We start from the raw sequence: 16,346 nt of genomic DNA on the forward strand, positions 1-16,346 counted from the left end.
GCAAAAACACAACCACTGTGTACCTTATGTTCCTAAGGGCTGCTTTTTGTCCATTCTGCTAGACGATGTGTCCCTAGATAGTTAACAGTTCCTGCCAGTCAATAAAGATCTGCAAAATGAAAGGTCGCTAGTGGAACATCACATTCTGACAGTGGCCACCTGTGACAGGAAACTCTGGTCTGCACTTCAGGTACTATGTGTTTCAGACTTTGAGGTGATCTGGAAGTTTCCTTTGCATTGAGATAAACACTGTAGAAAAGCAGCCTAAGGGCAGAAACCTAAGTTGGGGGTGGGGGTGTGTGAGCAGGGAAACCCAAACTTTTTGTGCTAGGTAGAATAATTTGTTTCTTATGGTCCCACTGCCTCATGCCTATAATCTTAGCACTTGGGAAGTAAGGCTGGAGGAACAGGGGCTCAGACAGTTTGAAGCTAGCCTGGGCTGCATCTCCAAGAAAATATTGCCACTGCTCTTTGGAATTAAGTATTTAGACGTGGAAAAAGGACTTGTAGCATGTGGGGAGCCGAATTCGGACGCCATTACAAGATGGCGCTGGCTCCCTCACGGTTTGAGGTAAACAACTCCATATATAGTAATGCTCTTGTCAGCTAAGGCGCTGCACCCTGCGCATGCGCAGTACATAACCTATCTCCGGCCAATCCCGAGGCCTCTGGTGTCAGCAGACTGGTGACAACCAATCATGGCAAGCCCGTATGCGCTTCTCCCTATATAAGCGGACACCTAGGGTAGTTCGGGGCCCCTCGCTTCCTGCTCTCCCCTTCAATCAAGAGGCTCCCACAATAAAGCGTGATCTGAGAAGAATCCTCTGGTGGTGGTCGTCTTTCCTCGCCGGTCGAGGAGCGCGCCGCAGTAGCAACCTTCCCTAGCAATTGGACCGTTTCATGCTTAGTTCTCTGAAAGCCTACGTCTATCTTTTAGCATTGCTTGGTTTGCCTATAATGCAGCCTTACCAATAACTTCAAGCTGGTCCCAAAGGTTAACACAATGAAAGTGTACTGAATTTTGAGGGAAAAGGGTACTCACTAGGTTTTCTTTATTCTCTGTTCTTAATACACATGCCCAAAAGGGACCTTGTGGTTACCATGGTTACCACTCACCTCTAGTTCATAAACTTCAGTCACAAGAAGTGGACTTCTTAAAACTTGGACACAGTGGCTCAAGCTTGTAATGCTGGTACTTGGTAGGCCAAGGCAGGAAGACTGTTAAGACTATTGAGACCACCCTGCCTCCAAGGCAACTATATGAACAAATCAGTCTTGGAAACAGAACCTACTTTTAGAGGATTGCTCTAGGTGACATGTCTCTCTTGGTCAAACTCTAGAAAAAGGGGACCAGCAGGGTTCATCTTAAAGGTATGGCTTAGAAGAATCTGTCAAAGTGGGGCTGGGTGGCACATGTCTCTAATCCCAGTAACTAAGGCAGCTGACACAGAGTTACACTAAAGACTACCTTGGACTACACAGTATCAAAGAAAGAATTCAAACCAAAACCTCTAATAAAGGACTTTGCACCAGCGGTAGATATTACAGCACATTTATTTTGTATGAATTATAATACATATTAACATTATTTACAATGCTATTTTTATCTATAAACCTTATGAACAGTAAGATACAAATCATTATCACTTTATGTAAAAAAGTGTTTTGAGAAAAACATTAAGAGTGATTAATTTCATTTCTGAAATTGGTTCTTACATGCAGCAAATAACTCCATGAAAGAGAAAACAAATATTTTGATATTTAGTTTTTTAAAAGTTTCTACCACCTTTAGCTTCTTTTTCTAGCAGGCAAATTCTCATCAGAACCACTGCTGTGTTTGCTGTGTGGTAAATCAATCTGTTTCCTCTCTTAAAATTCTTCACCAATAGTAACTAACTTTTCTGGTAAGGGAAAACACCATAGGTTTTCATTTAGAAAATAACATTAAAAGTGACACATGCTCCAGAGGATGTGTAGTGAAGACACTTTTCAGGGACCCACTGAAGATATTTAACTCAACAAGCTAACATTTATTCACTACACCGAAGATGTTCTTGTTGGATGTGGGCCACTTCCAGTGAACAAGGCAAAATGTTTTCAAGAACAGAATTTGGTAAGAAGGATGAGACAGTTTATGAGTCGAAGATTACAGGAATCCAGGGAAGAGAGCACAAATAGTCGAATGGACAGGAGAACAGAACCCCATCACTGTGAAGTGTCACATCACAAGGGGCGGAGCCGGGCTGACAGATGTGAGGACAAAGGGAACAGAGAAACACAAACAGAGAAGCAGGCCAAATGACAGGCCTGGAATGCCACTGAAGTTCAGGGGAATAACGATTAAAGCAGAATTCTGCTCTACACAGATAGCTTTGACAATGCCTAAAACAGACTACACAAAAAAAAAGGAGTGAAAATCAGGAAAGAAAACTGGTTGTTTTCCTAGATAAGGGCTTGAACCCGGGCCTCATACACAGTAATGAGTTGTGTGCCACTGTGGCTCAGAAGAAAAGCTGTGACACCCATAAGGGGATGTAACCACAGAAGAATAAGGATGGCTAAGGACAAGAGAGACTCAGTCAGGTCCCAGAGGTCCAGGTGGTATCCTGAAGGAAACAGACTTGAATGGGGAGAAAGCTGGACACTAGTCTTGCCATGAGTGTGGGCTTGCAGGACGGTGAGGAGAGCAGGCCTGGGTCAGGAGGGCTCTGGAGACTATGTCAGTGGTAGCTGAGTCTTGTACTGAGTTAGGCAGGGTGACACCCTGAGGAGGAGGCAGCAGGAGCTGTCTTGGGAAAAACAGTGAGATTCTTACTCAAGGCAAAATACCTTGGAAATCCTGTCTCCCAATGTATTCAGCTAAAGCTGTGAAGATCCAGGAGAAATGCACAGAATAAATACGGTATCTATCCTTAGGATCGTGGAGTACAGTGAGGTAGGGTTTACTTGTGGAAATTCCAGCATTTTGACCACAATGAGTCCAATGGAAGCACATTTAGGGCACACCCCCATAAATTACATCAGATTCTCAAATAGGAGGCGCCTCCATTCCTACATGGCCTACTATGTATCTGGTGAACAAAAATATACTTCCGAGTTGTTTTCCTCGGTGCCATTCCATTGTGTTATAAATCAAAGTGGGGTGTCAGACAGCATTTTAAAAAAAAATGTCAGTAAGTACTCAAAGAATCAGACTTCTTACTGGAGAAAACAGGAGATGGATGGATCCAGAAATTGGACCTGCTACCTCTAGGTCTACTTTATCTGCAGCAAATGGCATCCAAAAGGCCTCAGGAAGGTGTTCAGGATAAAAAAAAAATGGTATTCAGAATATAATTCTCTACTACTGACATTACAAACCATAAAGAAGCAGAAAATTCTTACAGCCTTTAATAGGCTATTTTATAGATGACCTTGCCTTTTAGCTGATAGTTTAAACTGTGCCAACAAAATGTTTAAACACAGACGCAGTTTTAAGCACGATGTCATTCTTCTGCTGCTAATCAACAACTTTATGTGCAAGCGGGCTTTCCTGTTTAAGTATGAACCTTTTCCGTTAGGGGACACTGACTGAGAAGGTCCGTGTGGTAGCACACATCTGAATAGGATGTGGGAGCTGAGGCAGGGTGGTGAGCATCAGGCCAGTCTGGGCTACAGTGACAGACTGTGTCTCAAAAGGGGCAGAGAGGTAGGGGGAGGGAGAAGAGAGAGGGAAAAGGGAAGAGATTAAGACGAAGAATAAGACACCAAAGCAGTAGGAGGAGGAAGAGGAGGAGGCACTTTAATTGTCAAGGGAACAAATCAAAGTAGCATAAAATTTCCTTAAAAAAAAAGTAGTTTCAGATGACTTGTAAAATACATGTTTACAGAAAATGTGACTCCCTTTTAGATACAAATACCACCACTGACTTGGCCTCAGAACCCTTAAGAATAATAGAGGGTATTAGGCAACATGTCACCTGCCATATTCTGGTTGTTAAAACATTAATCACGGAGTTTGGTGGCACACACATACGCAATTCTAACAGCTGAGAAGCCATGAGTCACAGGCAGGCAAGGGTTACACAAGTTCCAGGCCAGCCTGGGGTCCAAAGTGAGCTTCTGTGTCAGAAAACCAAGAGCAAACTGACGTTTACACTGATCGGGCGGCTTTAAATAGAGTGGGCGTGGTGGCAAGGCCTGTGACTCCAGCTGCTTAGAGGCTGAGGCGGGAAGACTGCGGCTCAAGGTTTGCCTAAGCTGCCTAAGTTCGAGGCCAGCCTGGCAACTGAGAAGATCCCATGGAGTGTGGGAGTTTGGTAGGTTGTGGACAAAGTTATCAGTACTGACTGCTGAGATTCCATTTCACAGTTACTGAGGTAGAAGCTGGCTATGTGTCTCTCTCTCTACTGCAATATAAAAAATTCCTCCTAAGTTTAGTAATTTAACAATATACATTTTCATCAGCAATTTAAAAACTGTAATTTCTAAACTAAACATTGGATGGGAATTTGCTACTTAATATGTGTACTTTACTTTCGAAGACCTACCAATGTGAAAGTGTCATGATGTAAGGCAGAGACAACAGTGTGGACGGCACATCATCAACAGTACACAGAATACGGCATTACGGTAAGTTCCCAGTCTCTAAACAGTACTTTAGAATTCAGTGTGAGTCTCAGAAACAATTCTGACCAGCAAGTAAACATCAACATTTTAATAAATAACATACACGAAAAACAATTTTAGGAACTATATATACCTAACAAAACAATCTATCTCATAACGACTGGGTGGGTTTGTCTTGGCGGTGTTCATTTTTGCACAGCTTTTGAGTGGCTTTTATTCCATTCTCCACCTTGTTGGAACCTCAGAGGAAATGCAGCTGGTGTGGCTACAATACCGTGCCCTCCTGAAATGCGTCTATCCACCTGGTGATAAGAGACATCCATTAGGCCTGAGAATTCACTCACAGGTGTCACTTCGATCTCTCCTACAGCACACTGGAGTTCTCACACACAGGGGGCTAGCTATCTTCTATTTGGTAATTTGATCAAACGTTTTGCCTGGAGAGTGCGTTCCTTGTGGTATTATTATCTCGTGTGTTAATGTTCTAACGAGTCTTAGGATGAGTGAGAAGGCACAGTAGGTAAAGGTGCTTGGCACCAAGCATGACAACCTGAGTTTAGTCCCTGGGACCTGCCTGGTGGAAGGTGGAAACTTGCTCCTGCAGACTATCCTCTCACCACTACACTAACGCTATATGGGCACACATACACACACACACACACACACACACACACACACACACACTAAAGAAATGTCAAGCATGTATGTGTGTGTGTGTGTGTGTGTTGGCTATGGAAGAGGTATGTCAACAAAGGCCTTTATTACTACTCCTGTCTTCTCTCCCAGTGTCCTGACTCAGTGAGTTTTAGAAATTAGCTATGATCTTGTTTTTTCCCTTAGCCAAAATTCCCTTGTAAGTCCCTTAAACCAAACTTGTTCCACGTTTCTCAGTGAACGGGAACTGACCTGGCACCTAGTCGATGCTAAGATCAAACATTTACACACACTATAAAAGCGTTCCAGAACCTCACAGAGGCCATCGGAAATCCTGCAGTCTAAGCCCCATCTGGCAGCACACAGCTGCAGCTGCAGTCACTGAGAAGACCCTTGGGCTGGGCCCCTTTGCTTTCTGGACTCCCTGGACCCGACCCCACCCCCCACACTTACTCATAAATGGCTTTTTACAGTAACAGGTTACAGGAGAACGGCTGGAGTGAGCTATAAACATTTGAAATTACTAAACCTAAGAGTAGCCCATAGCACATTCATCTCAAATCTCAAGGACAGGATTTCCAAAGTGACACATTTTAGGTGTAAACAGCTTATGTTGTATTGCAATAGAATGCTTTCAGGAAACCCCACAGGGGCTGGAGAGATGGTGCAGCACTTATGAGCACCGACTGCTCCAAAGGAGCCAGAGTCAGTTTCCAGTACCCATCTGGTGGCTCACAACCAGAGGATCCGATCATCCCTTCTGACCTCCACCATGCACACATGTGCACACACATACATACACACACAGAAACAGCTAGACATTGTTGCTTATCCTAAAACAGTTGAAGGCAGGGGATCATCAGAGTGCAGCCCAATGCCTGGTGGGTACCCAAGAACATATGCGATTTTAGCACATTGGCTCTTAAGGCCTACAAGATTGCCCTCCGAGCCTATACTTGATCCCCACGAACTTAACTCCAAAGCCAAGCAGACATAAATGCTGAAAGCGGCAGTGTGCTGTGTGAGGCCGACTAAATCACATGAGAGGTAAGCTTAGCTTCCAAGCAGAGGGGGCCTTCACCTCACAGATACTCAGCTGCAGACAGTCCCCTTAGACCTCAAGTCAAGATTGTTCCTGGTATGTTGAAGAGACTGTTCCAGCCTTGACCATCGAAAATACTGTTTCCTTCTACTGGGGACAGACTGTGAGTCTCTTGTCTGACTGTCCCTGTACAGTAGCAAGCAGCCAGCAGCTGTTTTAAGTCCTGCTGGCCCACAGAACAACTAAAGGGGGATCTGCTCTCTGAAGGAGAGGGTTTGCTCCTGCATGTCTGCCTCCCTCAGCAGAGCTCCAGGTGCTTCCTCCAGGTCACATGCAGACAAACAGTATGGGCAGGACCACCCATGTTCAACTTTAAAATTATCTGAATAACAGATTAAATCCTTCCAGTTTGGATTTCTGATTTAAATTCCGAGCTGTTCTCTATGCTTTTAAAATGCCATTTAAAAGAACAGCTTGAAAGCTCCCGTAAAAAAGGGAGATCTGCATTACTTACCTCTGAGTGGAGTGGGCGTCATCTGCCTTAAATACATAAAACACCATGCCTTTGTGCAGTAGCTGAAACACTTTAGAGTCTGAATTCTCGTCTTTGACTTGAGTGACGGTAAATCCTAATAAAGGCTGACTCTCCAAAGCTGCTACATCCTAATTTAAAAACAGACAAGAAGAAGGCAGGCTTTTGGGTTGAGGTGTAAGTCAGGTTTGGAAGGTCTTCCAGACACAACACAGAACTTCTAGAAGCTTCTTTTGACTTAATGAGCAGGGAGCCACCTAATCGTCACCGGCCAGCTCTCAGCTGCTCACGACCACTGAACTATGGCTTTCACTGCAGCCAAGCAAAGGAGGTGCCGATCACTCATTTTATGGAGGGAAACACAACACTTAGAACAGTAAGAGACTCTCTCCTAGATCCCACCCAGGAACTCTGGAACTCTAGGTGGCTGAGACAGGGTCTCTCTCTATTGCCCAAGCAGACCTGGAACTCACAGTAATCCTCCTGCCTGGATTCTCCAGGCATGCGCCATCATATCTGCTCTTCCCTTCCTCCTTTTCAGAGTCTCATGTAACTGAGGCTGACCTTGAACTCCAGACTGCAGGCATATGTTACCATACCCAACTGCCCTGTTTTCCTAGGCTGCTGAGACACTGATCACATGGGGTAAAAGGGCAGGACCCCAGGACAGCTAAGGACAGTTCGTGGCAAAGCTTATCCTATTTGTGCTGATGCCTCCCGATCGGTACAAGCCAGGGACGGCCATGGAAGGCTGGAAGAAGGGCAATCTCTGTCTGGTGTGAAATAGCAGTCACAAGGTGACACATGCACTGGCATTTGAGTACTGGGAAACTCCTAACAAGTAAGAACTCATGGGGAAAAAGAATAATAGTGTTCACGTTAAAAGTACTAGTTACCAGGCCAGGCATGGTGGCTCACACTTGTAATCCCAGCACCGGAGAAGTTGAGGCAGGAGGATGACGATGAGTTTAAGGCCAACCTAGGCTAAATGGTAAGTTAAAAACCAACCTGGGCTATAAGATGAGTCACTATTTCAAAAAGCCAAAGAGCAATTAAGCAGCAACTCCACTTCATGCTACCTAAAACAGTGCTTGCTCAGCCTAGGGCCTCAGCTCTACGTAAAATAAACCCCACAAAACTAAAACAAGACCAACATCACCTCAGTCCACCTTACCTCGCTCGCAGCGTATGTATAGAGAACTTTGTTTTTGATGACAAACCATAAGTGTTTCCATGGCTTTTTACTGCCCTTGGATCTGTAGAGGTAGCCGCTCATAGTGGAGTCTTCTGTGTTTGCTGACACCTAGAAAAGCAAGTCCCACAGGTAGTTCAGTGGCTCTCAGAACAACAAACACCACAGTAAAAAGCAGTGACTTGTAACCACAAGCTACTGAAAGCCACAACCATGGCAGCATGTTAGACGAACACTGGGTTTCCTCTGTATTTGAGGGGACGCGATAAAGAAATCTGCCAACATGGCCGCTGCATGATGTGCTTAAGGTTTTTATTGTAGATATGAGGAAGTAGCCAGAGCAGAGACAGAAAGGAGGAGACTGAACGGGCCAGCAGACTAGAGAGGGGAGAAGGGCACGGGTTAGAGAGCTGAGAACACAGGAGCAGGGCGGAGTGAGGATAGCCCTGTAAGACGCCTGTGAGCTGGAGGACTTGAGGTTGGCGAAGGGAGGGGTTGGGGGGGTAGGTGAGGAGTGGGCCGGCGTGCGCTCTGAAGAGTGGAACAGGTACTTGTGACAACCAGGGAGCCTGGAGGTCAGCACACACTGTGACCTGCTGCTAAGCGCCCAAAACTTTCTGCAGCCATCTTGTCAATGACTTGGATCATAAAATGAAGAAAGCCTGCAAGGCGTCTGCCATATCCATCAGAGGGTTAAAACTGATGTCCTAACGGGGATGGGAAGTGATGTCATTCTTTATGAAATTCAGCTCCATCAGGTTTAATGGAAACTCTTACTTCTTTGAGAGCAGCGGGGATTTTCTTCTGTTTCCTCCCTGACGGGATGCTTTGTAAGACTGAAGACAAGGCACTTGAAGAAGACTTGTGACTTCCAGGAGACCCAATCCTAGGTGACAGCTGGTGATCTGTAACGGAGTGAGTATGCTCACGTGGCAAGCAAGGATAAGCTCTCAGAATCAGTAACAGCGACGCACAAGATGCCCAGGAAAGGGCTCTCAGGAGACAAGGCAGAAGGTGAAGGCTCACTGTGAGCTCAGTTGGTTGTACACAGACTTCTTGAACTACAAACCATGTGAAAAGACTACATTTCTGAGTCCTTAGAATTTTGAGACAGTTAGGAGCACAGCTCAGTGACACAGTACCTGCTTTGTGTGCACAACGCTCAATGTTCAGTCCTTAGTAACAAGAGGTAAAGTAAGAATTCCTTGGGAGGGGCATAGGCTTGGCCCATGCCTGTCATCCCAGCACTTGGGAGATGGAGGCAGGAGGATCAGCATGTCAAGGTGCACCCTTGCTTACCCTAGCAAGTTCACGTCAACCAGAGTTACACGAGACTCCATCTCAATAAACTATAAACCAACCAACCAACCCACCAACCAACCAACCCACCCATCCACCAACCAACCAACCAACCAACCAACCAACCAACCCACCAACCAACCAACCCACCCATCCACCAACCAACCAACCAACCAACCAACCAACCAACCAACCAACCAACCCACCAACCAACCAACCCACCCACCCACCCACCCACCAACCCACCAACCCACCAACCCACCCACCCACCCACCCACCCACCCACCAACCAACCAACCAACCAACCCACCCACCCACCCACCCACCAACCAACCAACCAGTCAATTCTGAAACATACAAGGGCAACATCAATCTTACAAACTGCCCCACTGGCTTAAAGGTTGCTACAGACAATGGCAGACACTTATGAATCAGAACATCTGCTTGTTGAACAGTGAAGCTAGGAGCAAACTTAGGGGTGGCTCTGAGAGATGTGAAATGAATGTTACTTAGGCTAGGGAAGGATACAAATCGGCTGGCCTCATGGCAATCTACCTGCTTCTGCCTCCCGGGTGCTGGATTACACGTGTGAGCCACACTCCCTGGCTCTGATCAGTCATCTTTGTTTCACGGCTTTGCTCTTCTTGGTGCTAAAGATAAAGCCAGAGCCTTGCACAGGCTAGGCAGGTACTTTGCACTGCGCCCCATTCCTCCCAGACTGAGTTCGGAAGAGCAGGTGGTAGGCAGGAAGAGGATCTGCCTTATGGTATGGCTACAGTATCGGGTCATATTACGGTTGACACAAAGAGAACAAGACAAGTGAGGCTTTTGTGAGATGGAAGTGTCAAGATTCAGGGGCCAAGCAGAGCTGGGTGGGGACCAGAGACGTTTACATTTCACATCAGTTTACCCAGAGAGCAAAGAACGGAACGGCCAGCAAGAAATGCATGTCTTCTAGAAACATATGCAAACCATAACTATTGATTTGCAAAACCTTGGCTTCTAAACTAGCATAGCATCTAGTGTGATTCACATAGGTAGTCCTCTTTCCTAATGAGCTATGTTCCATGGCTATGTGGGATGATGCTTTTAGAATTCAGATCCTATAGGTTTCAGAAATTTAAAACATAGACTTGAGCAGGCCTCTTAGCTAACTTTACTTTGCCTTGCGGGCAAACAATGCTTGCAGATACTGAATAGGCAGATACAAAACCACGCTGTAGTTGTTCAAAGACCTGCGTCTGCCAAGAGCAGAAGTAATCCATGGAAGGCTGAGAACCAATCACCCGATGAGCTAGAGCTCACTAAGCAGGGGCCAGCTGGTGAGTCTCCATTCTGAATTACTTCGCAGATAGAAACATCTGGGACTGGGAGTGTAGCTCAGTAGTGCAGCATTTGCCTCGAACCTGCAAAGCCTTGGATTCGGGCCACTGGGTGAGGGGAAGAAAGAAAGGGAAAGCCATCCCAAAAATAAAAAACGAGGCTAGAGAGATGGCCCAGTGGTTAAGGTCACCCACTGCTCTTGCACAGGACCAGGGTTTGACTCCCAGCACCCACATGTTGGCTCACAACCATTCTTAAGTCCAGTTCCAGGGGATCCAACACCCTCCTCTGACCTCTGAAGGTGCTTCACATGCATGTGGTCGCTCTATATGGTATGCTGACACTCATTCAGATGAAAATAAATGAATCCCAGAGAACATAAATGCAACATTATTTAGCAAACTGAAACTTTAAATAGCTCTCAAGTTAAAGTTACCTTCTGTGATAAGCATTCCATTCTGTAATAATAATCCAATACTTAGTTTTCTTAGTAGAACCACTTCACATTGTTAAAAATAGAAAGGCTCAGTCCAATTTCTCTCAGAATTACCAAAACCTCAAGTCAGGGCCCAATCGGCATTATGGCAAGTCTGCATTCTCGCTGGCACGCCGAGCAAGGTTATTTTGGAAGGCTGAAAGCATCCGAGCAATTAGACCATTTGGTTAAATGTTTACTCTTACATTACCTAATTTCTGTAGCTCTTGAAAGCAGTGTTCACACACTCTTGCTGGTTGTCCTTTCAGGTAATCTAAACCACACTTGTTTGATGAGCAAGCTTGGCATACAATCTGAAAACACATTGAAATGATTTCATTCAGAAAAACTTTTGATTACAAGGTATTAAAATAAGGCTGGAGTTTATAACATGGTCCTTTTTCAAAATGCTTTGACAATGACTAAATCTCGCTCATCTCATGATGTTCTGGCATGTCGTGAGCAAGCTTACATGACCACATTTGAGAGGCTACACGTCATCCCTGAGGGCTCGCTTCATAAATAATGCACTAACACAAGCCCTCAGAACACTGCCTAGTATGCAGGGACTTCTGTCAGTCGCTGACCACCCCTGATCCTAAGCATCATCCCTCAGCATCCCTCAGCATTGTTGCCATAGCAACAACTACTTCCCTGCAACAAGAGCAGTTAAAGGAGCTCTGTTACTATGTTCATTCTGCCAAAGACACTGTGAAAGCTACATAGAGACCTTCTTATGGATCTTGTCTACTGGAAACTGGCTAACAAATCAAGATGTAGTATAAATGAGTCTACAGAATTGGGATCTTGTTTGTGTTTTAAGACAAAAAGGTTGGCCTTGAACTCGCTGAGATCTATTACAGGCAGGAGTCGCCATGCCTAGCTGAGTTTCCAGTTTTGAATATCAGTTCTCTGAGCGTGGTGGTGATGTAACCATGGGTGGAGAGTAGAAGAAGTGGGTCTCTAACAATGTCCCCACTCCAGCCCCAAACACAGATCAGACAGCATGGCTGCTTTCACCGTCCTCCTGCTAAGTACACTACAGTGACTTCCTCACTGTGCATAGCCCCGAGCCAGGACATCACAACAGGGACAGGTGCAGTCCCTCTGACCTTCCCACAGGCCCTGCAGTGGTGTCTTCTCCAGGTCAGGGTGAATTCACTTGTGCAAATCATGCACATGGTAGCTCTGGCATCGGGAATCCAGATGGGAGCCTTTGCCCCAAGAGGGCTAACTTCTTCTTTCTTTGCCGAGTCCTGTGAAAGCAGAGCGACTCCCATTACCCTGCGTGCACTGCCTGTGATAGAACGGCATCTGTTTGGTAGGCTGCTCTGGCGCTGATGACATCAATAACGGGTCTGGGAGAGGTAGGCTAGCGTACTTTTCGAGACTTTAGTACACTAACATTGGATACCCTTGAAAATCCTCTGCTGCAAAATTATCTTTGAAAGATGCTCATGGTACTAAGATGCTCGGCTTCTTCCTTAAACTCTCATTGCTCTCTGCTCCCTAGAGAGAAAGCTGGGGATGGAGCTGATGACAGAACTCATGCTAAGTTCCTGATATCAATCCTTACAACACACAGACACATACGCTTCATACATACTCCACAGGTGCACACACATGCACTCACGCACACACACACACACACACACACACACACACACACACACACACAAATAAGCAAAATTTCCTACACTTCTGTTTTATAACTAGGAGAAACTATGAGGACACATGCCACCTCTAATCCATCTCTGACAAACAGGTTCCTTTTCTAAACCTCTGTGCAGTTAAATGAAAAGCAAAAACCTGAAAGCAAGGGCAGACAGAGAGAAGACGGCAATACCTCATCGAGGCTCCCGCTGGGGCAGAAGGTGATCCTTTTCTTGGCATACTCCTCTATAGACCTGGATATGGCCTCCAGCCAGTCGTCTCTTTCTGTGGCAGAACTGGTCAGGCAAAAGGTTCCATCAGATGTGAGCACTGAGTCTTTTGCCTTTTGTCGTCTCTCCTGACAACTAATATCACATCCCCCAAAAGGGCAGGCCCATTGATATGTCCAAAATGAGTCTAGGCCCAGCTCAACCTGGAGGCTGGCACTTGGATGAAAGCCAGCATTGCTCAGGAACTTGTAAAACTGGTTCCTATCTGCCGACAGAAATCATTTTCTTTACCTCTGGCAGAAGGGACAGGCTCCCTGTGGTTCCGTATCTAAGCCCACAATTGCCTCCAGATTCCTTCTGCATCCCAGCACCTGTGCGCATTTTAAGTCCATGCAGCATCCCTGCCATTTTACTTCCTCAGCTTCCTCCTTCCCAAACACCCATTTGCGCTCTGTCTCAGGGCAGGCTTCCCACCCGCACGACTCTCATTCTGCCTCTCTTCTCCCACATGACCCCTTTACTTCCCAACTCTCTCTCTATTCTGTTTCTCGCACTGCCCCACTTCCTCAGCCCTGGCCACATGTCCAGTTGCTGGCTTTGTTCAGACTGCTTCTTTCTCTCTCAGCTCTGGACTCTTCCTGATGCCTCTGGCTGTTCCTTGCACCCCTTACCCCCAAGTCCCCTCTCCTTGTCATCTACAATAGAAACCTTCCTAAGTCGTGGACTTTGATGGTTACGTAGGCCGTTTCTTTACTGCATCTCCTCACATATCTGGTGCTAAAACCTCACATACATCTCCTAAGGTATGGACCATTTGCTTCTGCTGGCTTCTGTAAATTTTAAGGGTCTGTTTCTTCAGCTGCTTCTCCTCTACCTGTTCTAACTGCTTGTCTCTCCTTGCCTACTCAGTGCGTGCCCTCTGCCCCCTATAGCAAGTCTTATCTGCTCCTGGAGCCTCCTACGCCCTCTTGGGTGCCCACCACGTAGAAAGGCTATGCCTTTCATTGTTCACTGGGGCCTGCTGTATGTGTCTCCATTTTGATTTGAAGTGACTCTCCACTAAGGTACCCCCATACCCGTTCCTGTCCCCTCTATTGGAATTCTCTCTCTGGAGAGGTGTTTTGTTTATGATCCTGGTTCCATTCCCACCAGTCTTTTGGCTTGCTCCTGGTGCTCGATTCACCTCCCTTCTTAATCTCTTTCCTCCTTGGACTTAAAGATTTCACTAAAGTTCTATCTTACTGTGAACAGCTTGGCCTCAGTCCCAAAACTGGTACACTCAATTTCCAAATTCTCTCAGATTTTAATGATTTCTGCCACTACACACATGCATGTACCCACACTTTCCCATGATCCCCCAAAACTCTTATTGCTAAATTCTCTCTGCTCCCCACTCTTAAGAATCTCTTATTTCTCAGGCTTCTTTACTATCTGCTCATCCCCCCCAAAACAAAAGATTGTGTAAACATGCCATATATCAAGATTTGTTAAGCTTATTGAGTATGGTTCAAAAAATTTGTAACAAAGTTAGCTTAAAACTTGTAACAAAAAGGATTGATAGTTAAAATATATTTATATATGTTAAATATATAAATATAAATTTTACATAAATATATAAAATATATATTTATATATTAAAATATACAAAAATGTATATTTTAACTCTCAACCCTTTTTGTTGAAGATTACACACACACACACACACACACACACACACACAGAGGTAGGTAATCTTAATTGCTACAACAAGTCTATGTAACTTGGGTTCACTCTTGTTTTAAAACTAGATCTGCTATAGTATATTGTGTATGTAACTTGTTTATGAAAATAGGACTTATTAACAACAAATGTTTGGTGACTGCATGTGATGGTTTGTATATGCTTGGCCCAGGGAGTGGCACTATTTGGAGGTATGGCCTCGTTGGTATAGGTGTGTCACTGTGGGTGTGGGCTATGAGACTACCCTACCCCTAGCTGCCTGGAAGCCAGTCTTCCAGTAGCAGCCTTCAGATGAAGATGTAGAACTTTCAGCTCTGCCTGCACCAGGCCAGCCTGGATGCTGCCATGTTCCTGCCTTGATAATAGACTAAACTGTGGAACCTGTAAGCCAGCCCCAATGAAATGTTGTCTCTTATAAGACTTTATAAATGGTGTCTGTTCACAGCAGTAAAATCCTAACTAAGACACTGAGGTTGATAAACACCTATGGTCTACCCAGACCAGTAGAAACTAACTCAAGCATAAATATCTAGCCACTTTGCTTACTTTGTTAAGTTTTAGCTATCTGAGGTAAGTTGAGTCATGCTAAGAACTGTGATATTATGTAAAGGCACACTGTGAAAGGATCAGGAAGACAGGAGAGTATGAGGTGACAGGAACCCGTTTTTTAGCACTGTGAACCATAAGCTGAAGAAGTAAACAAAGGAAACTGCCTGCCTTGTGAGGGCTCACAACTACGCAGCACCCCAGCTTTGCTCCTACTCCTCTGTCAGCAAGCATTGTCCTCAACCCACCTCTGCCTGAGAAGTGGTCTGCCTACAACAGGCCATTCTTGTTTTGTATCTTTTAACCACGCCTCTCCACAAGCCTCTGGTTAATTCCCATTCATTATTGGTATGGGGACAGTTATGAAGTCATTTAGAATTTTTTTTGCATATTCCAAACATCCTGGCATACTTTAAGTAATATAAATATATAAATCTATACATATACTGGAGAGGAAAGGGGAAGAAAGGAGACTTTTAATAGTCAATAAGTCCACCACAATGGGAGTATAAATGTGTAAAAAAATCTCTGTACTTCTTGAGTCATAATATTAAAGTATACAAAACGACCTGACAACTACAGCTGGACCTAAAATACTTTAGAAAACTGTAAACAGGAAGGTCGGTGGTGCTCTTGGTTTTTGCAGCTCATAGTATTATTATATAGTACTATACACTTGAACAAGGTAAAAACAAACAAAACTCATGAGGAATGGGAGAGATGGGCACAGAGTACTGTCTTTTGGATTGTTTTGTCTTCCTCTCCCTTTGCATGGCTGAAGTTTAGTCCTAGGACCTCAGGAATTCTAGACCAAGTACTCTACTACTGATTTCCTACGGACATTAGCTCTCGTTACTGTAGAAGATACTAGCATCACTTGCCTTTCCCATAATAAATATTTTCAGTAATTTACTTCTCTGATGCCACTTATGATATTTATTTATATAACTGAAAAATTTACAAATGGTATTTAAAAATTAATATATTTCCCAAATTTTCATTATATGCAAAGAACAAAACAAGAAATAATACTTTTTCACTCTAAACCAAATGAAATCTGTTATTTCTACTAA

General features: G+C 44.8%; 1 protein-coding gene across 1 annotated transcript in view; it reads right to left on the reverse strand.

The window, feature by feature from the left end:
- Positions 1-4,681: 4,681 nt before the first annotated feature.
- The window catches only part of FGD6 (FYVE, RhoGEF and PH domain containing 6), a 103,466-nt gene continuing 91,801 nt past the window's right edge, over positions 4,682-16,346 (reverse strand). The window contains exons 15-21 of the mRNA XM_080935524.1: positions 12,972-13,074; positions 12,238-12,381; positions 11,337-11,439; positions 8,806-8,933; positions 8,011-8,139; positions 6,819-6,967; positions 4,682-4,910 (exon numbers count right to left, since the gene is read on the reverse strand). Of these exons, the coding sequence (XP_080791650.1) occupies positions 4,874-4,910; positions 6,819-6,967; positions 8,011-8,139; positions 8,806-8,933; positions 11,337-11,439; positions 12,238-12,381; positions 12,972-13,074 (793 nt within the window). The 3' untranslated portion in view covers positions 4,682-4,873. The remainder of the gene's footprint in view (positions 4,911-6,818; positions 6,968-8,010; positions 8,140-8,805; positions 8,934-11,336; positions 11,440-12,237; positions 12,382-12,971; positions 13,075-16,346) is intronic.

Source organism: Micromys minutus (assembly GCF_963924665.1).
Source record: "Micromys minutus genome assembly, chromosome: 22".
Classification (NCBI taxonomy): Eukaryota; Metazoa; Chordata; class Mammalia; order Rodentia; family Muridae; genus Micromys; species Micromys minutus.